Consider the following 27,082-nt stretch of genomic DNA (forward strand, 5'->3'; position numbering starts at 1 on the left):
AAATACTTTCGCTAGATTACCAAAATTAAGCAGTACCAGCTATATCTACAAATAGCATGATCAGCCGGTCAGCCCTTCCTCTTATTTACGATACTCCGTCTCTCCACCTCTTTCTTAGCAACTTGATATTTATTTGTTATTGCTTGATCACACCTTTTATGCATGTTTAAAGGGAATTGGTACTTGTAATCACGCTTATATAAGATAATTAATAATCTTGTTTAGGGTTAATGTGATTATAATTCAAGTGTATCGCCAATAATAGATTTGTTTGTGCATTAATATTCAACCAACATAGGATAAACAGGTTTAGGGTTAATCCTAATGATTGCATGTTAGTCAGAAAGCGCACATAAATACGATCAGAATAAAGTAGAGGCCTATTATTAGGGCAGGTTCAATCTCTTTTAAGTTGGATTTCTACCTTCATCCACGAACTTCCAGTCATGATTCCAGACCTATTAGAGTTGACGATCTCCTGGATCGTTAAGCAACATAGAACTCTGCCCCAAGCATGTCGTGAATGTCAAGATTCAATGAGGTACTCAAATCACACAACTCCAATACAACTTCAACATTTCTATTGAAGCCCAGAACGGCCAAGACTCGAACAACATTAGCAATCCTGCATATGTTCTGCCTTGTTTCCAAGGGAGTGTAATTTTCATCGAGATTCATTTTGCTAATGGAATTTGCATTGGTTTTCTCAGATTCATTCACATAATCCATTTCCATATTGTCTTTTTCTACAGTGAGTTCCCCAACCCAGACATAACCATTACAACCAAGTATTAAGAGAACTCCATACTGATCTAACTGGTGGATGTGCTACTTGCGTCTTTCCACCAAATAGGAATGGACAATGATCAATTGACCCCTCTCAAGCTGCATCAGCAAGCATCAAGTAATGAAAACAAAGTAAAAAAGAACTTGCTGGTACTATTCCTAAAATTCAGGGTCCTAATAATTACAAAATAAAGTGTAACATGTTCTTGTTTCATTCTATGTTGAAGCAATTACAAATGAACATAAAAGAAACATTAACAACTACATACTTAATCCTTCTATGCAGCATAATATTCTAGAAATGGTGATTTGAATCACTAAGCACTAAGATGAAGACCTAAAATTTTTCAAGGACAGGAGAAGGCCCAAATAAAAGATAGGATGTTTCCACAAAAACGAAGGGAAAGAAAAAAAAAGAAAGAAAAAAAATGATGCCACAGCTTTCCATTATTGCTTCCCACAAGTCCCTTTATTACTCTCCCTTCCTGGAAAATGACTTTATATATACCCAAATTCCCATAACAATAAACTAGAGACGTTAAGGATGATTGAAGAATAGAAAGCTTGAAAGTTGACTATTACGAACCTCAGCCTGTGCGGAAGGCATATAAATATAAAAAAAAAAAAAAAAAAAGAAATTTGATTACTTGAAGTTGTCATACACCAAAGAATTAAACAGCTGAAAAACCAAAGAAACTTACAGAAATAACATCATTCTCTACAAAAATATCACTCATGTTGAGTTCATCAACTGTTATACGCTGCCTCTAGCAATGACAACAAACTGAAGATTAAATTTTACCATGTTGATTTCAGAAAGCAAACACATATATAGATGAGCACATCATTTTTCAAACAAAATTTACAACATTGACCAATCAACTATGACTATGGTTCCTGTAGGGAATATTTCAAGCATACCCCAAACTTGAACCCTATTGTGATCATACACTAAAGTACGGTGCCGTCCAAAGGAAAAGAAGATAGAGCAAAAGAGTCGCCAACAAGTTTTAGGAACTTGTAAATCGTTCACAGGGTGAAGGTTACACCCCAACATAATAATAATCATAAATCATAACAATTATAATAATCACTATTATAATCATAACCAAAATAATCATGTTAATAATAGCAAGATCCTAGGCATGATACTAACAAGATTAATAACAAACCCTAGCATGTCACTAAACATCAAAGATAAAATATATAGCCCTAACATGATACTAACATGAATATTAGGAAGGAAATAGAAAGCATCGCAGGAATCACAATTGTCATATTTGATATTAGAAATTATAGTTATTACCCTAAACATGATATTAGGAAGATCAAAACATCCTAACATGATTTCTAAATCATAATATCAATACATCAATTGAAGCACTTACTTGAATTGGATGCCTCGTATCTCTTTCTAATAACAAAATACACACGTTAGTAACTTCAAGGAAAATAATAAAATCAAACAATTAAATTAAATAATTGAAATAGAGATTTGGGACCAAACCCTCAGAAATTAAAACCTTTCACGTTTAGGGCGAAGTCAACTTCGAATTTTGCTAGGTGTGTCTAGATCTTGTGAATGCGGAATTTTGTATGCAAAAGCTAAAGAGAGAGAAATCAAGAGAATCTTGAAAACTAGAGAGAATAAGAAAATTAATAGTTTTTTTATGATTATTTGATGAGAATTGATGATTTTTTTGATGATGGAAAACAGAGGTTTTTAGGAGGCTATTTATAGAGAAATTAGCCGGATGGATAGAAAAACGAATCAGAGTTTCGAAGAGAATAAAACGATTTAGCTCTAGACACCAGACATTAGCGCCAGGCGCTAAGGCTAGCGCCAGGCACTAATCCTGTCGTCAGTCACTAGAAACCAGCTTCATGCGTTTTCTTAATTTTGATAAAATTTAGCCGTACAGAAGGGAAAAATTGTATTTTCCTTAAAAACACTTCTTTTATTCTGATTAAAACTCTAAAAAGTTAACCAAAGTCAATTTATCAATACTAATTAAATTAGGAATGAAAAGAATCTTCTAGAAGAATCTAGAAGACTAAAATCAATTCTAATTGCATTAGGAATGATAAATCAATATTAGGCCCTCCTTTAGATCATTGGGCCGCATATAAAAATCAAACCGGGCCCAGTTTAGTAATTTGACCATAACTTCCTCATTACTCTTCGGAATTGGGCTTATAATATATCGTTGGAAAGCTCTTTTCAAGCCCCATCCAACTATTCTATTATTGGACCCTTGCTATGGACCAAACCAAACTAGATTGACTGTTTTCTTAAAATAGCTTTTCAAAAACAGAGAGAAAGAAAAGAATTAAAAACTCAATCGCAACACTAGACTTTCCACATTTTCACTTCATTCGATTATGATTCGACGTGAAAGGTACTCATCACTAGGTTTGGTTTTGGGGAGACACAAATGGGTGTCTACAATTCCCAAGACCCATTCACAAATATGCATGTTACTGGTAATATTAATTCCTTATTCATTTAAAGGTGATAACAGAAACTCTTATCAACATATAGGAAAGCAAGAGATAAAATAGCTTATCAATAACAACTTTACAAGATGAAAGTGGCCTTATAAACAATAGGATTTCCATGTCCTAGAAGCATCTGTTAGCGAGCTCCCCTGTGGCAGGCTTAAGTATAACAAAAGACCAGATGTAGTGAGAATAAGCATATATGATACTCTGAAAGTGGAGACAACCTTGCAAGAAGAACCTGGACACCTAAAAAATGCATCTAATACCATTCATCTCAACATCAGTGACACTTAGAGCGCTGGCCAATTGGCCAGTCACCCTCTCTTTAGTTATTATTTTCTTCTTTTCTTTTCACCGTGTGTGTCAATGTGGCAGTGTTAACTAAGTCAAGTCGCAATAATTTTCCAATCCCAGGGATAAGGTGGTTAACATCGTACATCAACAATCATGGAGGTTGTAGCATTGATTTATATATATTTTTTATTAATCCCTTTATCTCACTAACATACTAATGAGGTTAGCATAATTGGATGAGGGAAAAAACAGGTTAGCTAGCATTATCATTCTTCTTTAGTGTCTCTTTCTCCAAATAAGCACATCCTATCCATTCACATAATATTTACTATATACAATTTTACCACTAAAATCTAAGTGATAGTCGAAAAGGTGTAGTGGAGTAAAGGTGGCCACGGGCCGTGCCGGCACGCAGGCGGCATTAGCCCGGCACGACGCCGGCCCGGCGGCCCACCTGTGGGTCGTGGGTCGTGCCTTGAACCTAAAAATGTAGTTTTAGCACGGGCACGGCGGGCGGCACGGTGGCCGGCACGTGGCACGGGCACGACACGAGGCACGACCCGTGTCAACCAGCCGTTGGAACTAGCCGTTTCCCAACAGCTCTAAAACGGCTAGTTTTTGCCATTTTTCCCACCCAAAATCCCTATAAATACCCTATTTCTTCTTCCAAAATTTTCACAATTCATCAACTCATCTATTCTCTCTTATTCTCTAATTTTCTTATTCTCAAATTCTTAAATCTTACTCTCTTTCTCTATTGTGCAAAGAAAAAAAAATTCCTACTCATAAATTTTACATTTTTACTATTATTAGTCTACTACCAAAAAAAAAAATCTTATATTTACACTCGGGAAATTATAAATTCTGGAAATTATAAGTTCGAAATATTATAAATTTGGGAAAGCAATTGAATTGTCATTGTAAGATCTAACTCAACTTTATTTTAATTTGTTATTGTTGTTGTTGTTGTTGTTGTTGTTGTTGTTGTTGTTGTTGTTGTTGTTGTTGTTGTTGTTGTTGTTGTTGTTGTTGTTGTTGTTGTTGTTTTCTTGGAACAACTTAATTATATAAAAACTACTTTCTGTTTTTATTGTGGATAATTTAGATTGTTAGTGAAAATTATTTTTGAAAACTTAATTTATATAAAAACTACTTACTAATTCTTTTTGTTATTGTTATTATTATTGTTGTTAATTGTTATTATTATTGTTATTGTTAATTTGTATTGTTATTTCTATTATTATTTTTGTTGTTATTATTATTAAATATCATGGCATCAAACCCGAATACTTCCTCCTCCTCTAGAAAAGTCAAGTCAAAACGTAGGGAATCACCAAACCCAAACACTTCAACCCCTAACACCGTTCCTTCCAACATGCCCATTCACTCCCCTAACATGCCCTTTCCAAATACTTCCACCCCTTTCTTTCATCCCCAAACCACGGGAGGGTACGAACAAATGGATGATATGGCTCCTTGGACTATGTCTAGTTCGGGATTTCAACAAACTCAATTCTCACCTCATTTATACGGATCACAACATGAATTTTCTATTCCTATACCCAAGGTAGTCTTCGGGTCGAGTGAACAATCCACCAAAATGCCTAACACCCAAAATCCTAACATATTAGAGTGGTGTACCGAAAAGGAATTTGCTCAAACCAACCGAAAGAGTGAAGTTTGGGCACATTATCAATTAAGTAAAAATTGAACCAAAGCCCGGTGTCGGACTTGTGGTAAAATTCTCTCGGCCGATACCAAGGGAGGGACGGGACACCTTAGTAGACATTCAAAAAAATGTGGCGGACCATCTAATAGTCCAACCCAACCTAAAATTTCTCATTTTCATCCACAAGGCTTCATTTACAATTATGAGAGAGATACGGATGAACTTGGGAGAATGATTGTATATGCCAAACAACCTTTTTGTTTCGTCGAAAATGATGCCTTTAACAGCTACATTAACCAAGCACTGCAACCCAAACACAAAAAAATCTCCAGAAAAACCGTTCGATCTGCTGTCATAAAGAATTATCTAGAGTATAAATTGAAATTTGTAAATGAATTGGCTAATCTTCCTAGTAGATTTTCTTTAACTGTCGATGCCTGGGATAGTGGATACGGACTTCACTATTTATATGTTACTTGTCATTGGTTGGATAATGATTGGTTGTTACAAAAACGCATCATTCACTTTAAAATGCTTGAATACCCTCATACCGGTCTTAACATATCTCATCATTTAATGGAAGCCATTGATGCATATAGTCTTAGGGATAAAATCATTTGTATGACTTTCGATAATGCAACTTCTATGACATATAGTGCAAATTTGGTTAAACCCCAATTGACTGATGTAATATTATTATATGGGGATGCACTTCATGTTAGATGCATTTGTCATGTTCTTAACTTATGTGTGAAGGATGGAACACAAGCAATTGGTCCATTTTATCACAAAATAAGGAATGGTATTATGGCTATTAATAGCTCTAACTTGAGTTATCAAGAATGGAAAGGTTTTTGCAATCAACAAAGGATAAAGACTATAAAAATAGCACCGGATTGTCCAACTAGGTGGAACTCCACCTATGATATGTTGAGTCGGGCCATCGAATACAAGGTTCATTTAACACTTTTTTATAATATGAAATTTCCACAATGTGCTTTACTAGAAGATGATTGGGTTAATTGTGAAACATATATGCAGTTTTTACAATTACTATACAGTATGACACATTATTTTTCTTCTGTATATAATCCTTGTTCCCATTCTTTTCTTAGCAATGCATGTTTAATTACTTGCACAACTTTTTGTCGAACACCGATCACAACATGATTTTCATGGATATCTTCCATCTATGGATGAAAAATGGTATAAATATTAAAATGATATTCCTATGATTTATATTTTTGCTTCTATTTTAGATCCTAGGCAAAAATATGATGACACTTTTTTATTAATTGATATTTATTGTAGTAACATGAATTTTGAAGATGATGTTGAAAAATTTAAAAATAAGGTCACTAATGAGTTGTTCTCTTTATATAGAGTTTATGAAAGTAAATATGGAACCATGTCTCGATTTGCCCCTTCTCAAACATCCAAAAACGTAAGTAAATGGTCCAAAGGTTTATTTGCACAAGTTGCTAACATGATGTCCAAGTTTTCAGGTACGGAATCATCATCAACTAAGAGAACACAAAGCAATGTTTCGAAGTTGCAAATGTACCCAAGTTACGACTTCATGAAAGGCATGGACGATGAAGAGAAGTTTGGCCTCGACATCCTTGATTGGTGGAAATCACAAACTCTAAAACATCCAATTTTGTCGGCAATGGCTCGTGATATTTTTGCTATCCAAGTCTCCTCCGTTGCCTCCAAAAGAGCTTTTAGTGCGTCGTGATGGTTTTAGACGATAGAAGAAAAAGACTAAAACCCGAAACACTTGAAATGTGTGTTTGCTTCAAGGATTGGTTGGATGCCAAAACTCGTTCTCAAGATCGTACTTATGCAAAAAACGACGATGATGATGAAGGAACGTCGACTTCTTTTAGTTCTCATACTTCTCAATCAACTCAATTGGGCGATGAACTTGAACCACAAGGAGATGAAGATGAAGACGAAATAATAATTATATTATTACATATTTACATTATACACTATTGTATAATTTTTGTATTATCGAACTTCGTATTCCGTATAATAAATGAAGTTATTTATACACTATTGTACGATTTTTAATTATAATTAATTCTTTATATTATTGATTTATCATACCGGCTACTGGCATATAATAAAATAAGTTATTCTTCAATTTTTTGTGTTTTCGGATTATCGCACTCGTATTTTTTTTATTATTATATGCATTGTTGTTTTTTATTAAATTAATAAAATTGTTTTTATTTGTTTATATAAACTTAAACATAATTAGATAAATAATTTATATAACCTAAATTAAAATAAAGTTGTTCAAAACAAAATATATTAACATTAACATAAACATAAATTAATCACATTATTTATATAAAATTAAGTTGTACTAAAAAATATATATATATATCGTTTTTTATTTACATTTTTTATTATTTTTTTTATAAAAATAAAAAATTAAAGTGGCACGGTTTGGCCCGCGGCCCGGCACGACACGGCCCGCCAGGCACGTAGGCCGTGCCGTGGACTGGGGTGTGCCAAATTTAGGCACGACACGGCCCGCCGTGGAGCCGGCACGCCACGACCCCCACCGCGGCACGGCCAGGCACGACCCCCATCGCGGCACGGCCAGGCACGGCCCGTTGCCCATGTTTAGTTGTGAGTGAAAGCAAACAGAGACACATTACAATGAGTTTGCAGCTGCAACGGGTGGTGAGGGAAGCTGGTGGGGAAGCAAGGATAATAGGACGAAAAAATGATGACTAGACACTAAAAGAAAAGGTGGTGAGTAGGCAAGGAAGATACTCTGCAGTATTTTGTGACTGTTGTGTTTTGTCAACCACTTAACCCAAACAACATATTACAGTAAAGACATTTACAATCTTTTCCTTCCCTATCTCTTTCTTGATTCCTTCCCCTTTCCTTTTCCCTGAGTGTACTCGATGAGAAGGGTTTGATGGAGTAATACATATCAACCCCTTACTAGTTACTAGAACATAGTAATCCAATAAACACATTAAAAGTCTAATAACAATAGTAGGGTAAAGTAAAACATGTCTGTATTTAAAAGTACCTAAATGAAGGCAAACAATTTGGAGGGTTGAGCAAGGAAAACCAACTCATCTTGGTGCTTCACATGCTAGATTTAAAACACTTTTGGTCCGATCCTAATTTGTAAATGTCAATAACAGTTCACAAGGTGCAATTTTTAAAGTTTCTAGGTTTGTTCCCAAGAATTTAAAGATTAGAACATCACAAATTAGTACTTGATGCCCTGATGCATGGTTTGGTGTTGGATATGAGAATTTATTTAAACCATTTTCACAAAGAAATAAGAAAGCTCAACTTACCATTGAGCAATGAAGAGAGTACACTTCGGAGAAAAACAAATAGGTTTAATAAGTACATAGATATATCAAACCGGTTAGTCCAATTTATTAATCTAATGCCTAAGGTTTTGGAGTCTTAAAAGTTATTGGAAGTAAAACGATTGATATATAAATAACCATCCAAGAAGCAGCAAAATTTTCAACTCAATATTAGTTATAACTTCATAATAGAGTGTCATATACTTCAATAAAAGGTGCATAATAGAAGAAATTCCGAGTAACAATGCAAAGCATGGAGAGACAGAGTGGACAAACAAACATTAACAACAGTTAAGAACAACATATAACTGGATACCACCAGGTAAAGTCACTGAAGAAAGCATAAGAACAACATCTTGGTTTAAATGGATCTCAACTCTCCACCGTTTTTGAGCAACCTGACATTCATTTTCAAATTTAGCTAACATTTCATATTCATCAAAACTTCGAAAAAAATATAATGAGCAGATATCAAGTAGAATAACATGTCATAGTTCAAAAACGAAATAAATTGCATATAAATTACAAGCCATTAATTCCACTACAAACCATCATATCCCCTCTTTTCACAAGACTTGTTAGATTTTCTCAAAATACACTTTATAAAAATCAATTTTTATAGTTTTTGCCTATCGATATTTTTCATGTTGGCAAACGCGCCTAAAGAAACATGTCAACTAAAATGAAATGGAAGAAGTACTACGTATAGGTTATACTCCATACCATCTAAGTTTAATTCATAGCACTAAGCTAGCAAAATACAACAATTACAAATTATTTCAACAACTATATGTTCATTTGATCATACACTTAACAAATAAATTTATAGCATTAATGTAATACCTCGTATTTTTATACGTATTTTATTTAAAATAAGTATTTTGAGAAGTATTTAAATAAATTAAAATGTTTTATTTAAAGTATTTTAATTATTCATTTTAATAAGTTTAGAAATATTTTATAAAAGGAAAGTTTATTTAATTAATTATTTTATATAAGTTGGGGTTTAATTTAAGAAAGTTTTATTTTTGTAAAGTTTATTAGGGAAGGGATTAAGAAAGATTAAAAAAGGAAAGTTTAGGGAGAAGGGTTTCTAGAAAAAGGGTATAAATATTCAACACTTGAGGCAAATCAAACTTTGCCCAGAATGAAAATAACCCAAGGTAAACTTCTCTTCCTTTCTCCTTATTTTTCTTTTCCTTTTCCTTTCTCTTTTTCCCCCTTCCCCTTCTCGACCTCATCCTCACTGCCGGCCACCACCACCACCACCAGTGGGCCGCCGGCCACCAGCAGCACCAGCCACCGGCAACAGGCAACCACCGACGCTGGTAGCAGCCGTGGTGGCTGTCGGCTGCCCCCCTTTTCGAACAAAAAAAATTAAATCTTTTTGTTTTAAAATTATTTTAATGATAGATCTAATTATTGATTATGAGTTTTGTGATTTGATTTTGATGTTTGATTATGAGTATCATGTAAAATTTTCAGATTTTATTTTTAATTGAAAAACCCCAATTTTTGAAACCATAGGTTCTTGATTTATAAATTATTAAAGGGTTATGATATATAATGGTTTAAACCTTTGATTAAAGTGTTTTAAGGCTTAATTACAACAAGTTTTAATTAAAATAAAGTGCTAGAATTTTTGGTAGATAATTTAAAATCAAGTTTCTTTAAGTAATTTTAATTACCCATTAATTGGGATTAAAGTATGATATTTTAAATATAATTTCAGCTTGTTTTAATTAAATTATGAGGGGTTTTATAATAGTATATATTTCTGGAAATTTGTGTTGAGAGGATTTGAATACTCTTCCATGATTTTAAATTGTAGGAGACTTTGAAGTGAGTGATTTCTATTAGTCGTGACAATTTTATGATCGTATACAATGTACGTTTGCGTACTTAGCATAATTTTATTGATGTAGTAGCATGCTAAAGGTGTTTAATTGATTACGAGTAGTATCATGCTAGATTTGGAATGGAAATTATGATTTGGTTGTTGTTGGTGATTGAATTATGAAGCATGATTTATTTGTGATGGATTTATGGATGGAAAATTATAGTTTGGAATATTGTTTATGAACCACACTTTTATTTATGGCATGTTAGAGAGCATGTTTAATAAAACTAAATGTTTAATTTGGCTTGGAATATTAAAAGGAAATTTTATTATGGTTCATATAATTTTTATTGATGCTTTAAGCATGGGAAAGGAGCTATGTAAGTGTCTAACTACATGAGGAATAAATTATATGTTGGTACCTTAATGCACTTAAGGTGTTTTTAACACCGAGGGATAGGATTTGTGGCGCTTTATGCGTTTAAGGTGTCATTGGCACCGAGGTAGATTTAAAAAGGGTTCAACATTAAATTTTATGCGGTCACTAATTATTCAAGAATTAAATTGGTATGTTTGATTGTTTGAATAATTATTGTTGATTGAATGATTATGATTTGAGAGTCATAACTAAGTTTAATAATATGTAAATAACGTAAAGTGAAAGAGATTACGCACCAAAACTCTTAGAACGTATATACCTTGAGTATGAACATATGAGGGGAGTTATGGGGTTTTATATTTAACCATAGCTTCTATTGGAGTACAGGGCGTTGTACATTCCTTTTATTATTATTATTATTATTATTATTATTATTATTATTATTATTATTATTATTATTATTATTATTATTATTATTATTATTATTATTATTATTATTATTATTATTGTTATGCGCAGGAATTCCGCCACTTACGAGTGGTTATTTATGCTGACACGGTTAGCTCCCGTGTCAGTAACCTTAATTTATTAGGGGAGGTTAGATGGAAACCCGTTCGATGCATAATCAACGCTATATAATTTATGTAGTTGTCTAGTTGAGAAGTTTTGTTGAGTGTTGCATGCTTGAAAAATAGGTGCAACAAGGGAAGTTGTGTGTTGATAGGTAAATGCATGTTAGTGTCTTAATTACGCTTATGTACTCAGCTTTGCTAATTGTGTGTTTTGTGTGTTTATTGGCCTTGTCTTTATCTTGGCCCTATGATGACCCATTTTTAATGGAGAGTAGTGGAAACAAGTAGAGATAAGCTTTTTAGGTGATGAACCATATTCATGAATGGGAATGAGTGAAGAGTGAATCATGCTAGTTTTTATAAGTATATGATGTGTTTAATGCTTTAATTATTTATGATATTATTATGCATGACTAACACAAAAGTTTTAAAGTTGGTTTGGTTTTAATAAAGGCCTATAATGGTTCCAAGTTGTAGGTTGATTTTATTTTACTTCGTTTGACTTTACTTTCGTTGGTTGACTTTTCAAGTTGACTTGTTTTGAATGGTTTTGAAATTTGTCATCCGCTGTGTGTCTTTGATAGTTGCATGAGTCGTTTTCACGGTGGCAGTAATATCTTAGATATTCCAATTTAAAGTTTTAAACAAGGCAAACTAGGTATTGAGAAAGAAATTTCTAGGGTGTTACAATTAAACCAACAATAAGCAGCTAATTAAAACTGACAACATATCATCAAATTGACAAATTCTCATGCATATACCTCAACAACTCGTCCGACAATGATATCTCCCGCATCAGGCTTATACTTACAGCAGTCAATTCATTAAAATAACTTAAAAAACAACTTTCAAGCATGAAAACAACAGAATTTCTCAAACTTATTGTATTGGCGAACCTGGATAGCAAAGAGCGAACAATAACAAGTTTATCAACTCGATCGACAGGACCACACACAGTTGCAACCACTTCGCCGTCAAGTTCCAATGTTCCATGTCCCTTTCAAAACAAAAAAAAGTGATGATTAAACATTTTCTACTCACGTTTTATATCAACTGATTTTTCACCACATACGCTTAAGTTTTTTGTTTATTCACCATATAACCATGAAGATTTTTAAATTCACCATATACCCCTGAGTTGCTACAAAAATCACCATATACCCTTAATGACAACGAGATGAGTGGAATTGGTTAATTATGTATTGAAACTACGTTAGATCTCTCCCCCAGTCCCCTGAAACCACTATTCTCCTTTCTTCAATCCTTGATACCACTCCAAGTCTCCATAATCATATTTGTATGATTCATATTGAGGATGAAAAAACAAAATTTGAGGTGATTTTGGGGGTGGAAACAAGAAATGGGAGTGGTTTCGGAAGTAAGGGAATGTATTTAAGGTGGTTTCGGGTCATAGTTAACCCTAATAACTGACGAAGTTAACAATCATTAATCATTAAGGGTATACAATGATTTTTTGTGAAAACTTGGGGGTATACGATGAATTTACAAAAGTTCATGGATATATGGTGAATAAACAAGAAACTTATGGGTATATGGTGAAAAAATTGTTATATCAAATCGTTGCAAATAATATGAAACAGATGTATTATATGTAAATAAGGGATTCGAGAAAAGAATACTTGAGGATATTATCTTCATTGTTGACAGAAATAGTGTCAGCAACGGTGACTGAAGCGTTGGCAGCGGATTTGGAGGAGAGAGATTGGAGTTTTTCTAGGGCTCTTTGAAGTCGAATCTTTTGGGTTTGAGTCAATGACAATTCTATTTCTCTCATTTTCTTCTTCGGTTATTGTTGTTATGAGAGTAGCTTTTACTTCTGCATTTGTTTGATTCTTTCTTTGAATTTAGTTATAGAGAATTGCTTTAATCCTTAAACCCTAGCTCAGATTTTGCATACTTGTCGTTGAAGCCCGCCTTATGTCTTGTAATTTATCATTATTCGACCTTCTTGCCAGCTTGAGGTATGGGAAGCTTGTTATTATCGATCAAACATTGGATGGCCTCCTTCGGCTTCCAACAACTCTCGGTAGTATGCCCTCTACCTTGATGGTACTTGTAATGAGCGTTAGAATCCCAGTTAGGTGACCTGTTTTTGGGTGCTGGATCTTAAAGAGGTCCAATAGGAGTGATGAGTCCTTTGGCATGGAGTCGATCAAAAGCGATATCGTAGTTCATCCCAATAGGGGTGAATTCTTTCCTTAGTTGCTTCTTAGGTCTTTGGTTATCCATGGCTAAGACTTTGTTAAGGTCAAAGGTGCTAACATTGTTGCTAGAGTAGGTGTTTTCGGAAGAAGAAGGATTGTCGTTCTTTTTTCCTTTCCATCCGCTGTTTTTACTATGGTTAGTAGCTTTTTGTTTTGCAAGGTCATCTTCAATGTCAAAACCTATGCCATAGATAGCTTTGAAAGTGTTTAAATTGCATTGATATTTTAGGTGCCTTTGGTATTTGTCTTGGAGATTCTTAATGAACATCCTCACTGGTTCCTTTTCAGTAGGAGTTTCAACCATCTTAGTAGAAGTCTCCCTCCACTTGTTGAATAAATAAGTAAATCCTTCGTTCTCCTTTTGCTTTAACATTTCAAGTTCTCTATGATCAGTTTCAACCTAAACGTTGCACTTGTATTTATTTATGAAAGCATTTATTATGCCATCCCAAGAAGAGGTTTTCTCCTTTTCAAGGGAAAAGAACCATTGTTGAAAAACGGTTTCTAGAGATAGCGAGAACAAAGCATGGAAAACCTTCCTGTCAATCCCCTTAATGTTCATTATAGTTTCAAAGGCTATTAAGTGAAAGTAGGGTTTGTCAGTTGGTTTGAATTTAGGGATGTCATTGGCATTGAACTTCTCCGGAAGAATTTCCTTGTCCACCGAGACCTCTTGTGAGCTAATCCCCTAGAACTTATAGTCATTGGAGAGCTTGCTCAAGCTTTCCTCCATTCTCTCCATCTGTTGTTGTTTCGCAGGGTCATTAACTTGAAGAGCAAGGGTCTTCATCATCTCGGTTAGATTGTTCATGTTTTTCCTTAACTCATCAACTTCTTGTTGGGAAGCCATTAGTACGAACTTTTTCCTGTGTCTGATGGACTTATCGAAGAGTAGAACTTGAACAAAGGTGTGTTGTCCTTGATTAAGCGTCCTTCTCTTCTTGACCAAATACTGTGGAAAGGGGAGTCATGGATGTTTATTATTAATTATTTGAATCTAACTCGATTAAACATGCATATATGGGAAAAGATCATGGAAAAATGAGGAGAATAATATGTATGGAGAAAGCATGTAGGAAGAAGGTGATGTAGATGGAGAGATGTGGAAGAATTTAGGAATAGCGTGGACCCCCAATTCAAATGACGGAAAGAAAGACTCATGCATGAACTTAAGACATGGTCATGAAGTGAAAATAGTATGTACAAAGTGTGTGAATACTTATGAGTGTAAGTGATATGTTCAAGACTCGTGTCATGACCATGTGACTAGACTCAAACAAAGACTAAGTAAAGACTTCACGTATGTGCACTAAAATGGACTGGCTGTAGTATTTTAGTTATAACTTTTAATATGTGAATCTGAATTGAACGAAACCAATGCCAAATGAAAGATATAACTCGGGGATACAAATTAATAGGTTGTAACACTTGTAAATCTTCCTAGAACTCTGGCTATAATCAAAACAAGTTGATGCTTTTGAAGTATATGGGAATAAAAATTCGGGTTAACTCAAAGGAACTATTACTCGATTATATATATATATTTATTAGCTCAAATTAATTAATCAATTGATTAAGCAAAGTCTTTAAGTCATTGGTTAGCTTATTTAAGCATATTTATAATCATAAGTTAAACCATACGGTTAGTTTCATCACATAAAAATATGGACAAGTAAATAATGCACAAGTAGTTAAATAGTTACAACATGATGCAATGAGTTTGCAACCTAATCATGGCTCTAGTTCTTTAAAGTTCAAGGATAAGGGTAGTCAAAATACGGTCCATTGTTATGAGTCCGAATGCATCGCGCGGAAGCCTTACCTTTGGAAGGGTTGGCGCGTATGGATGGGACCCCGCAAGTTAAACTTGCTTCCATGGTTTGGTGAATTCACAAACTCGGATGTACCATTCGTTGCAATGAGTGTTCGATTGGGTAGATGGAGCGTTAATTCCCAGAGGGTTATAGCCATATGTAGAACACATATGGGTTCAGAAAAGTGAGAAAAACTCAATCAGGAATTAAAATCGAGCAAACATTACTAGAACTGATCAAAGAAATAAGGTAGATTTCTGGCTCGGTATTGGAAGAACTTAGCGAGAGACAACAAGGACCGTCGCGAGACAATGATCCTGTCGCCACGCAACATTGCTGTCGCACAGCGGAAGTGCCATCGCACTACGACGGACACTGTTTTCTTAGCACCAGTTCCTACATGCCTCATCAGCTTTATGTTCTTAGAATTTTCCAGTTTTTTGTAGCGTTATTTTGATTCTATTTGTGAAAGATATTTCCAAAATTTCCTACGTGTAAAAATCCTATGTTTTTGATGCATTACGGATGGTCTATCCAATGCGGACCTTTTTATACGTATGCCAATAATGTCAATCAAAATTACGCACATGAATACTTAGAACTTTTTGAGTCTCATCCACTCATTCTAAATTATTGCCAAAATAAATTTTAGGAATTAAAATAGAAATTCTCCCCTGTGGAGTCGCCAAAAAAATGTAAGGAATATTTCAAGCATCCCACAATTGAGCTCCACTGTGATCATACATTTAAGTATGGTGGCGTCCAAAGGGAAGAAAACTAGAATAAAAGAGTCGCCAACAAGTTTTAGGAACTTATAAACCGTTCACATGGTTAAGGTTACACCCCTTCACGATCCATGAGATCGCTAACTTTATAATGGTCTGAAACCATGACTGGATATTCGGGGATGAAGGTACAAATCCAACCTAAAAGAGATTATACCTGCCCTAAAAATAGGTCTATACATTATTCTTCTCATATTCATGTGTTTCTGACTAACATACAATCAATATATTACTCCTAAACCTATTAAATCTATGTTGGTTGAATGTTAATGCACAAATAAATCTATTATTAGCGATCACTTGAATTATAATCATATTAGCCTAAACAAAATTATTAATTATCTTATTAAGCGTGATTAAAAGAACAAATTCCCTTTAAACCTACAAGAGAGGGCGTGATCAAGCAATAACAATACTATATAAAGCAACAATATAACAACAATCATCATCATCATAATATTCTCATCAAAGCATAATATTACTAGCAAGATCCTAGGCATGATACTAACAAGATTAATAACAAATCCTAACATGTCACTAAATAATAAATATCAAAGCTTTATCCCTAACATGATACTAATATGATAGAAGAAATAGAAAGCAACCTATGATATTAGAAACATACATGATATTAGAAATATTAGTTATTACCCTAAACATGATACTAGGAATCATAAAGACATCCTAACATGATACTAGGAATTAAAATAATCTAAGCGTGCTTTTTAAATAAATAGAGAAATAAAAGCTACTTACTTTGTTGCCTCGTATCTCTTTCTATCAAAACAATACACACGTTAGTAACTTCAAGGAAAATATTAAATAATAAATTTAATCAAAGAATTGAAATAAGATTTAGGACCAAACCCTCAGAAATTATCAACCTTACACGTCTAGGGAGAAAGCAACTTTGAACTTGGTTAGGTGTGTCTAAGTCTCGTGAATGCGGTGTTTTTAATTGAAAAGGGAAGACTTAGAAAGAGGGAGAAAGAAAAACCTATTGTTTGAGAGAGAAGAAAATAGAATCAGATGATTGTTGATGATTTAAATACAGAGAATATCGACCCTATTTATAGAAAAAATAGTCTGGAAACAATAGAAAAGAGTTAGAAATTGAATTGATATAAAATTGGTTCCAGCGCGGCGTGACAGAGCTATCACGGCGCGACGAGACAGTTTTTTGCGGATTTTGTTTTTATCATAACTTTTGATCTAGAAGTTGAAATAAGTCATATAATATGTCGTTGGAAAGCTCTCTGTTAAATTTCGAAACAACATGAATGGGACTGATTAACCCGAATAAGGAGGAAGAGAATTTGGTATAAAAACTAGGCTTTGGAGCTTCCACACTAAAACCAATTGGCAATAGTAGGAGTAACTCCTCTACCTTATAAAGTGGAACCACCTCTCCTCTTTCTCCAACATGGGACACTCACAAGTGGGCTACAATGGGTTTTAACACTCTCAAAGTCACTTTCCAATCCAATTAGTTACAGATTAAAATCTTTTGTAGAATATAAGTTATGGACGAAATAGCGAGACAGTGTCTGTTTTGGATAGACTTTCGTATTTCTTTCTTATCTCTTTTCGTTATAGCTTAGAATTAATATTATAATAAGATTATTGGAAAGATAATTTCAAGATATATCCAACCATATAAGATTTGTATAAAGATTACGAGGCACAAAAATAATATCTGACTGTCTTTGAACTTCTTTGAATTCGAATAGAATTAGGACTTAAGAAAGGAAAGTTTTTATTCAATTTCAAATTATTAAATCTTATCTTTTCAAAAAGAATAATTAAGATCTTTTAGAAACTTATAGAAGCTTCTAATTAATCCTAATTAGTTTAGGAATGGGATTAAACCTTTGGACCCTCCACATGATCATTGGGTCGTAGGTAAAATCCGGTTTGGGCCCAGTTTTTTTATTTTGGCCATAACTTCCTCATTATTCATCGAAATTGGACTTATAATATATCATTGGAAAGATCTTTTCAAAACCCATCCAACTACACCATTATTGGAACCTTATCATGGACAAAAAAAACAATAATGGACGTTTTTATAAATAGGGTACAAAAAGAAATATTTGCAAAAACAGAAGCATTCTCAAGTCTCTTTCACATTTCACCTTGTTCGAAATCAATGACGTGAAAGATATTCATCACTAGGTTTGTTTTTTGGGGTGACACAATTAGGTGTCTACAAATACACCAATAATTAAACAGAGTAAATATATGCTTTCTAAGGATATTAAAAACATCAATGATGATCTTGACAATAATCTTTAAAATTAAATGATGATTTGTTTCCTTATGTGCTGGGATTAATTATAATTTCCTTCAGAGTAAATATATGCTTTCTAAGGATATTAAAAACATCAATGATGATCTTGACAATAATCTTTAAAATTAAATGATGATTTGTTTCCTTATGTGCTGGGATTAATTATAATTTCCTTCTTTTTTTGTTAGATTGTGATTTTCATCATTTTGTATTTATATATATGGTAGATGGTACATGAAAAATATGATTTAATTACTCTTGTATTACATTAATTTATCAAGTAACCAGAAGAAAAGATGTCAAAATACTTGAGTTCTTGTTTTCTAATCCTATTTCTTGTCTCGCCCATGTCAGGTTTGTATACTTGTTCGTCTTCTATTATTATTAATTTCTTCTTGATAGGGGTTGATTGATAAATTTATGGGTTAAGTAAATTTGTGTGATTATATAAACATGATTCTTTATATATATATATATATATATATATATATATATATATATATATATATATATATATATATATATAGTATAGTATAGTATAGCGAGCCAAACTTTAAATGTAGTGATGTAAGTATAATTCCGAATTGCGTAATTTTAAATTTTTTTTTTATATACATTTTAATAACCAATAAACTTAGCTTGACAATCTTCAAAATTAAACTAAAATTTTCTCTCTTTGATCCTTACAATTATACATACATTACTTATAGGCTAAGTAATAAGCATCAATTCATCAAGGGATTCATCTTGTAGATTGTAGCTTAGTACCCAATAATTCTTTATACATAATAACCATTATCAAAGGTTTTACATGTCAATATAGCTTATTAAAATTACTTTGATCTAGTTCATATTTAATGTATTCATTTCAATGAATAATTATTCATATTAAGTTGTTTTGAAAGAATGCTACTAAGTTTTCTAATTTATTATATTTTGAGCAAACATCTCTTAAGGTTAAAAGTGTTACTTCTTATATGTTTTGCCTCAATAGTAGGATTCAAAAAAATCTCATATGGTATTGTGCATTAGCCACTAGTTCAATCATTTAAGTCAAAGGCGGATGCAAGCCATTTTAGTAGGGTCACTTGACCCCACTTGAGCTTGAGAATTATATATATATTTTTTTTTTTTTTTTGCTTATAAATTAATTTTTAACTATACAAATTACTTGTATTTATATCAAATGACCCCATTAAAATATACCAAATGTATTTTAACCCCATTAAATATTTTTTCTAGATTCGCCACTGCATTTAAAATGGTCACTAATTAATAATCAAAATGATAAACTATGCAGGGTTCATTCACCCAGATTATTTAGCATGTGAATTTGATGAAACAGAAGGAGTGTGTCCAGATATGCAAGCATGTGGAAGAATATGCCAAAAGTATTGTTACACGGGAAGTGGGACGGTCCTTGGAGCTTGTCTTTCCAAAGGGAGTGGCCAAACTGAAGATTATTGTAGATGCTATTTTTTGGAAGGTGCGACATGTATTCCTGGTTGTGCAAATCGTCGCCCAATCCCACCAGTTTTTTTGAATAGTAATCATGCTTTTCCACCTTTTATTTAAGTTCTTGGAATTAATAGATTATTATTTCTATGGTGCTATGTTGGGTTTGTGTGACACAATATACAATTACTAGTGTACACAAATTATGAAAGTCTAATAAATTTATAGTTCCATATGACTACCTTATTATTTTAATGATAAATAATATGAGCGATCTATTTTTCCACACTATAAATTGGACACAATTAGTATTCTAATTTCTGCAATGCAAATATAATTTTTTAAAATTTAAACCAACATAAAATAAATATTTTTCGAGAAACTAAAAAATAAGAGTAAAAATTACTTAAATAAAACTAAAAATTTGATAAATTAAAAAATGTTGATAATAATATTTTATAGCAAAAATAGAGTAATACAATTAATTACTTGGATAAAAATACGTTAATTATAAATTGTATAATCATTATAATATTATGATAGTCATATTTCATCTATTGTATAGTTCTTTTGCTCCAAATTAGTTGATACATTTTTTATATCATGTTTGTCAATGCATAAATTAACCATAATTATCTCTAATTATCAATAAGTAAACATCATACAAAAAAGTTGGTGATTTTGAAATACATATTGATAAAAAGATAACAAAATTCCATATGATCATTTTTTTAATCGCACAAAAGCCAGTCAAAATAAGTTTGCAAATAAAACTTGACTTATCTTGATATTCCTATTTGACAGGCATCTCTAAAGACAAAAAACTCTTGAAAATTTATGCTCTCTTGTATGTATATATATATATATATATACACACACACACACACACACACATATATATATATATATATATATAGTGTGGATCATGTGAAAACAAGCCTATAGCTGAAAACATGAAAACGGACAATCAAGACCGTAGATTATGACCCATCAAATCTCACGGCTGAGATTAAAACACATATCCTCGCTCAAACCCATAACCCACCGTCCAAAATTTTCTCTCTCCTCAAACTTGCAAACCTCTTATCTTTCTCTCTCCTCAAATCCCAAAATTAAACACAAATTGCTGGAAATTGAAGAATTTTTGTTCAAATTTCGCATAAACAACCTAAATTGCTCAAATCAGGTACGTTTTTTTTTTTCCGATTTTGTTCAAATTTTCATGAAAAACGCATGAAGTTCAACTAGATTTTGTGATTTTTCAATTTGATTTTTCCGATTTTAATTTTTGCGATTTTTGTGATTTGATTTATGCGATTTTCCGATTTTTAATTTTCGATTTTATTTGGCAATTTTATCAATTTTTTTTCCTGCGATTTTGTTCGATTTCTTGTGCGATTTGCGTGTTTTGTTCATCAATTTTGTTTGATTTCTAGTGCGATTTTTCGACTTTTTCTCATCAAATTTGTATTTTCTTTTTTCCATAATTTGATTAGATTTCAGATTTTTAATTTTCGATATCATTTGGTAATTTTATCAAAAAAAATTTCTGCGATTTTGTTCGATTTCTGTGCGATTTTGTGTGTTTTGTTCATCAATTTTGTTCGATTTCCACTGCGAGTTTGCGACTTTGGTCATCAATTTTTTCAACTTTTTTTTTTTTTATCAATTTTGTTCGATTTTGTTTGATTTTGCGAATTCCTGTTCGATTTTGTTCAATTTTGTTCGATTTCCTGTTTGATTTTGCTTGGTTTTTGTTTGTTTTCATTTGTGATTTTTGTTCAATTTCCTGTTCTAAATATTCCTTATCAAGATTTTGCTAACAATTCCTTTTCCGTTTTCATTTATGATTGCAGACAACTGCATAAAGACTACGTCGCAGGATACAAGGAGCTTCACCATGGGATGCATTCTGATGCCTTCACAAATGAAATTGGTTTAAGGAGTTTTATGCAGAAAGCGATATACTGCTTCATATGGTGTTTTAGGAGTATAAGGTAAAATATTAAGTAAGCAATATACTGATGTTAGTCATGTTACATGCTTATTGCTGAACTTATGTACTATGAGTAGTTGAGAACACCACATGTTTTCCATGTGTTGTTTTTTACATACAACGATCCAGTTGCATGTTTGCTTTGAAGCGTCACATTTGTCTGTTGTTACCTTGAAATCTCTTTTAAGCTTCTTTAAAGTTATGAGAATGTGAATGTCGAATAGTCGACCTCAGTTCAACACGTTATAGCTGGCTTTGTTGCCACAACTTCACTACTTCAAAATGAGATAATTGATTGTGTTGGAGAAACTCTAAAGTAACTATTTTAGCACTAGTACTAAAGTAATTAACCTGTTTAATTTCTTTTGCTCTTGGTCTCATTAGCCTCGCCCCTAATCACATTTCAACCTTGATCTTGTGCATTGTGGTCTTGTTCAACAGGATAACATTCACCCCAACCGTCCAACATTGCAGTATGGCGATTGTTATTGGCTTGTGCCTAAGAGTTAAGCTAAAGCATTACTTTCCTCCTCATTATAAGGTGAGTTGTTTTGCCTTATGAACTTGTAAACCTGATTGATTTATTTGGTATGCTTGAAATATAATCTGAGAAGCCTTTCGAGACTGCCCATTTCTGTTCGTCATGCCATACAATAAATACAAAATGTATAGACCAACTCGAGTGAAGAACAAAATCTACCCTAAGTAACTGGTGGGTTGATACTGGTAGCTCAGATATAGATACTTCCACTCTCTAATTGTCATTTGTCTTATGTTTTTGTATGCATCACATCTGCTAGCTAGTGTGCCAGTCTGCCATAGATTGAAATCGACAGCTCATTAACATATCCAACAAGAAGAATGATGTCTTACATTGTCATCTAGTCGTCTTCAGTCCTTGAGTAATCTGAAATAAAACCATGCAGGTGATCTGGGAGTAATTATTTTTAAAACTGATCGTTTGGTTGTCCTTTGAGTCATACTTTTCGTTCAATGTGATTTCGAGCTGTGTAAGGGGAACCATGATATTCTGGCTCTTGTGTAATGGGGACATCGTGATTTTCTCAGACGAATAATACAAGTATTGTCTTTTTTACACAGGTTGACATCAAAGTATCCCCTGGCTCTTATGCAGATGAAGGATCAGGTGAAGCTTGCAGATTTCTAAAATTCCTTTGTTTAATTGAGCTTAAGACTAAATTTTTAGCAAAACTCATTTATCCTGATTACTGATCTGGGAGTAATGATTTGATTACTGATCTGATTTGTTTTATTTGTCCTTTGGGAGATTGTATGTATGTATTCCTTTTTCTCCTTTTTGGTCTGGCATGTAATACTATCTATAGGTTATTGAGTAGGCCTCTGTGGGGTTTTAATGTGGGGTTTTAATATACTAGAGCTGTTGAGATTGTACAATGCTTTCAAGACCATTTATAGGTTGTATCAATTTTTCCCTTTGATCTTCAATAACTGTTGATACTTTATTCTCATCTTGAAATATGCAGGGTAAAGGACATGTTAGTTAAATAGTAGAAGCGTGTCTTTAGAAATTTATTTCTAGAATTCGAGTATGCTAGTTTGCGTTATTGCGAGCTCTATCATGCCTGATCTTACCTTGTCAGCTGGAGTTAGTGTAGTAACCTTCTTCAGCCTTTGTGAAGATTTATCTCTGATTGTATGATTTTTGGTGCCTGCCTGTTCAATATCTACATTTTGTTGGGATTCCTCATATACAGGTGGCTTGCTCGTATCATGATATCCTGGTATGCTTTTATTTGCCTCTGCTTCTGTCCTTAAAACGTTGATCTTGTCAAGCTTGTTTTGCTTCAGTCTGTATGATGTTGGTCTGTGATGTTGGTATGCTTTTATTGGCTGTTTTGGCATGTTGAAAGCCTATTAGCTCAATTGGTCGAGCACCGTGTAATCACGGGATGTAGGTTCGAATCCTACATAGACTTTTTTAATACTTATTTTTATATTTATTGACCTCTGGGTAAATGATGTCAAATTGATATAATTACCCGAAGTTTATATATAGTTACCTTATTTTCGATATAATAACCTTAGAATTATTGAAATGTTGTAAATTTTGTTTCAGTCACCTTATTTTTATATATAGTGACCTTTATTTTTGTATATAGTGACCTTTATGTAAATGGTGTCAAAAACTCAGTCGATATAGTTACTTTATTTTTGTATATAGTGACATTAATGTAAATGTCGTAAAAATTGTTATAGTTACCCTATTTTTGTATATAGTGACCTCTATGTAAATATGGTCAATATTGAAATAGTTACCCTATTTTTGTATATAGTGACCTTAATGTAAATATTGTAAAAATTGATATAGCTACCCTATTTTTGTATATAGTTACGTTATTTTTATATATAGTGATTCTATGTAAATATCGTCAATTTAGATAAAGTTACCTTATTTTAGCATGTAGTGACCTTTAAAACGTTGCGTTTGTAAAAAAAAAAAAAAAAAAAAAAAAAAAAAAACTATAAAACGGTTGAATTGATTATATGTAAGGTTGGAATGATCTTAGGGCTTTAGAACCGTCTGATCTTTTGTGCTAGTAATGAATGACTAAGATTGTTTGTTTTTAGTTTTCACCATAAGCTCTATTTTTAGCGGAACCTCCCCGTATATATATATATATATATATATATATATATATATATATATATTTTTTTTTTTTTAATAATACTCAATTTATTTTGGGATAATTAACATACTCTCTTGGGCACACAATTAAAGATTTCAATACATGGAACCATAATATAAGTTGATTTTTTTTAACATATGAAACAAAAGAGAGCCATTTTCTCTCCTTTCTAGCAGCTATTTTTCTTAGTTTACCCTAAGAAGAAACAGACTTATATAGTGAAACAGGTTTATCAATAATAGAGTTCATGTAGTCTATTAGGCCTTTGTCCTCCTTTGTTTACCATTTGAAGACTAGCGTGGTGACTTATCTGGAAACAGGCTTTTTTTTTTTTTTTCTTTTATTATTATTATTATTATTATTATTATTATTATTATTATATATATATATATATATATATATATATATATATATATATATATATATATATATATATATATATATATATATATATATATTACCATGGTTCGTGGGTTTTAGGTTAATGTCGTACTCACTCAAATCCGCTTACATGCTAGAGAAAGGGTGCAATTTAGACACTTATCATCATGCTTTTGTTGAACGTTGGAGTCTTGATGTTACCCCGACATTTTCTTCAGAGACTTTTTATGAATACCCTCCCCGTGCGAGAGCTCCTTATGAGTCCATGGTGTTTGAATGCACTCGAATCAGCTGGGCATGCTATCTTTGACTACCTTCGAGTGCATGATTTATGGGAGGATTGTGGATAAAACATCACGAATGATTGGAAGAGCATGAGTGATTGAGTTGATAGTTGAAATTAAGTGACCCCAAAATCAAACAAAAAAGGGAGTTTCTATCATGGGTCCTATGGGGGGAGTGAAATCATAAAGTGTTTTATGATAAATGCACTCCTATGTTGATTCATAGGGTAGTGAGGTTGGTGGGAGAACAGGTGAAATATTCTAGCCGTATGTACTCAATTCTGGGGACTGCACCTAGAAAGAGTCTAAAGACTTGGAAGGTTCCTCCTTTGGGAGTCATAAAGTTGAATGCTAACGCTTCCCTTACCGAGGAACGTTGGATTGGGCTCGGGGTGGTTGCTAGGACCATCAAGGGTGTGTGTTATTGCTGCCACCAGGAAAATGAGAGCCTGCCCCCTGTGATAGCAGAGGCCAAAGCTCTCGCAATCGCAGAAAGACTAAAAGATTGGGGCGGAGATAATATAGGTGTAGGGATGTCCTCTTCAGAATTGATTGGCAAACTCTCACAAGTCGGCTTGCTAGAGGCACCATCTTCCTCTGTGATATGGACTTGGTGCTTGGAGATATCCTATCGCTTAGTACTTCTTTTAACTCTTTTAGTTGGTCTCATGTTAAGTTGGATGACAACTTTGTTATGCATCATTTAGTAATGGTTCCTTTTGGAGTAGAACAAGTGTGGGAAAACTTTTGTCCATGACAAAATGCTCTATATGTATTGCTAGATAACATTTCTTCTAACTTGCTTTTCCTTTAAAAAAGGTTAATAATGTCATATTTAATCAAATAAAGATACACTAGAGAATAATTATAAAACTAATGCTATTTAAGTGAATTTAACTAAAATTTTAAAAGGAGGAAATTAAAATACATGGAGAGTGTGCAAGAGCGAGCGAAGAGTTTATCGAGTGAAGAAAATGACCTGCTTCAAAGGTTAAACACGAAATTTAAACGAAACCTAGATGGTTCAAGGATTGATAATTCATCCTCTCATAGCGAAGATGTTGACATGGGTACTTTTGTGGAGGAAACTCCAAAAATTGGAAAAGGAAACCCTAATGGAGTGTTGTACAGCCAACCCATTAGGGGTGGAAATCAACGCCATAATCCCCTTTATGAGGATTTGGAAATGGATGATGAAATATCAGATTATGAATCGGTTCAAGAGGACTCGGATGATGATGAGAGTTGTCCTACAATTAAGCTGACAAAAGAGGAAAAGAGAAGGTTGAGCAGCCCATGGTTGAATGCCTTGATTATCAAGTTTTTTGATAGGAGATTAAGCTATGATATCCTGATGAAGTGATTGAAGGATAAATGGGTTCTCAAAGGGGAGATTGCTTTAAAGGATGTTGGTCATGCTTTTTATGTGGTTAGGTTCAGAAACATGGGGTATTATGATTATATTTTGACCAATGGTCCGTGGATGATTGGAGATAGTTTATCTCACAATTTGTAAATGGATTCCCAATTTTGTGTCCGATAAAGAACCAATTAAGTCCCTTGCACTGTGGGTTCGTATTCCTCAATTGTTAGTGAAGTATTTTGATAAAGCTTTTTTGTTCAAAAAAGATTGGCAAAGTTATCAAAATTGATAAAAAAATATAGAGTCCATGAACAGAGGACAATACGTTCGACTTTGTATTGAAGTTGACCTAACCAAGCCTTTACTATCAAAGTTCCACTTAAATGGTAGAGTCTGGAAAATATAATACGAGGGACTCCGAATGA

The 27,082-nt window shown here is 33.1% G+C and overlaps 1 protein-coding gene across 1 annotated transcript; it reads right to left on the reverse strand.

The window, feature by feature from the left end:
• Window positions 1–828: 828 nt before the first annotated feature.
• Window positions 829–13,190, reverse strand: LOC110701550 (exosome complex component RRP4 homolog). The gene is made up of 7 exons (XM_021879183.1): window positions 13,036–13,190; window positions 12,491–12,536; window positions 12,292–12,392; window positions 8,907–9,048; window positions 6,385–6,441; window positions 1,488–1,553; window positions 829–885 (listed from the first exon to the last, which is right to left on the reverse strand). The coding sequence occupies exons 1-7, from the start codon at window positions 13,188–13,190 to the stop codon at window positions 829–831; spliced, it is 624 nt and encodes a 207-aa protein (XP_021734875.1).
• Between the last annotated feature and the right edge of the window lie 13,892 nt (window positions 13,191–27,082).

The sequence above is a fragment of the Chenopodium quinoa genome, unplaced genomic scaffold (genome assembly GCF_001683475.1).
Source record: "Chenopodium quinoa cultivar QQ74 unplaced genomic scaffold, ASM168347v1, whole genome shotgun sequence".
Classification (NCBI taxonomy): domain Eukaryota; kingdom Viridiplantae; phylum Streptophyta; class Magnoliopsida; order Caryophyllales; family Amaranthaceae; genus Chenopodium; species Chenopodium quinoa.

What these genes read in the sequence shown, in the direction of transcription:
- LOC110701550 (XM_021879183.1), bottom strand. Translation starts at nt 13,190, where the DNA reads ATGAGAGAAATAGAATTGTCATTGACTCAAACCCAAAAGATTCGACTT. An exon ending in GTTCGCTCTTTGCTATCCAG is followed by an intron (nt 9,049 to 12,291) that starts GTTCGCCAATAC and finishes TTTTTTTCGAAG; the next exon opens with TTTTGATGAATATGAAATGT. An exon ending in TAGAGAATGATGTTATTTCT is followed by an intron (nt 886 to 1,487) that starts GTAAGTTTCTTT and finishes TTGCTGATGCAG; the next exon opens with CTTGAGAGGGGTCAATTGAT.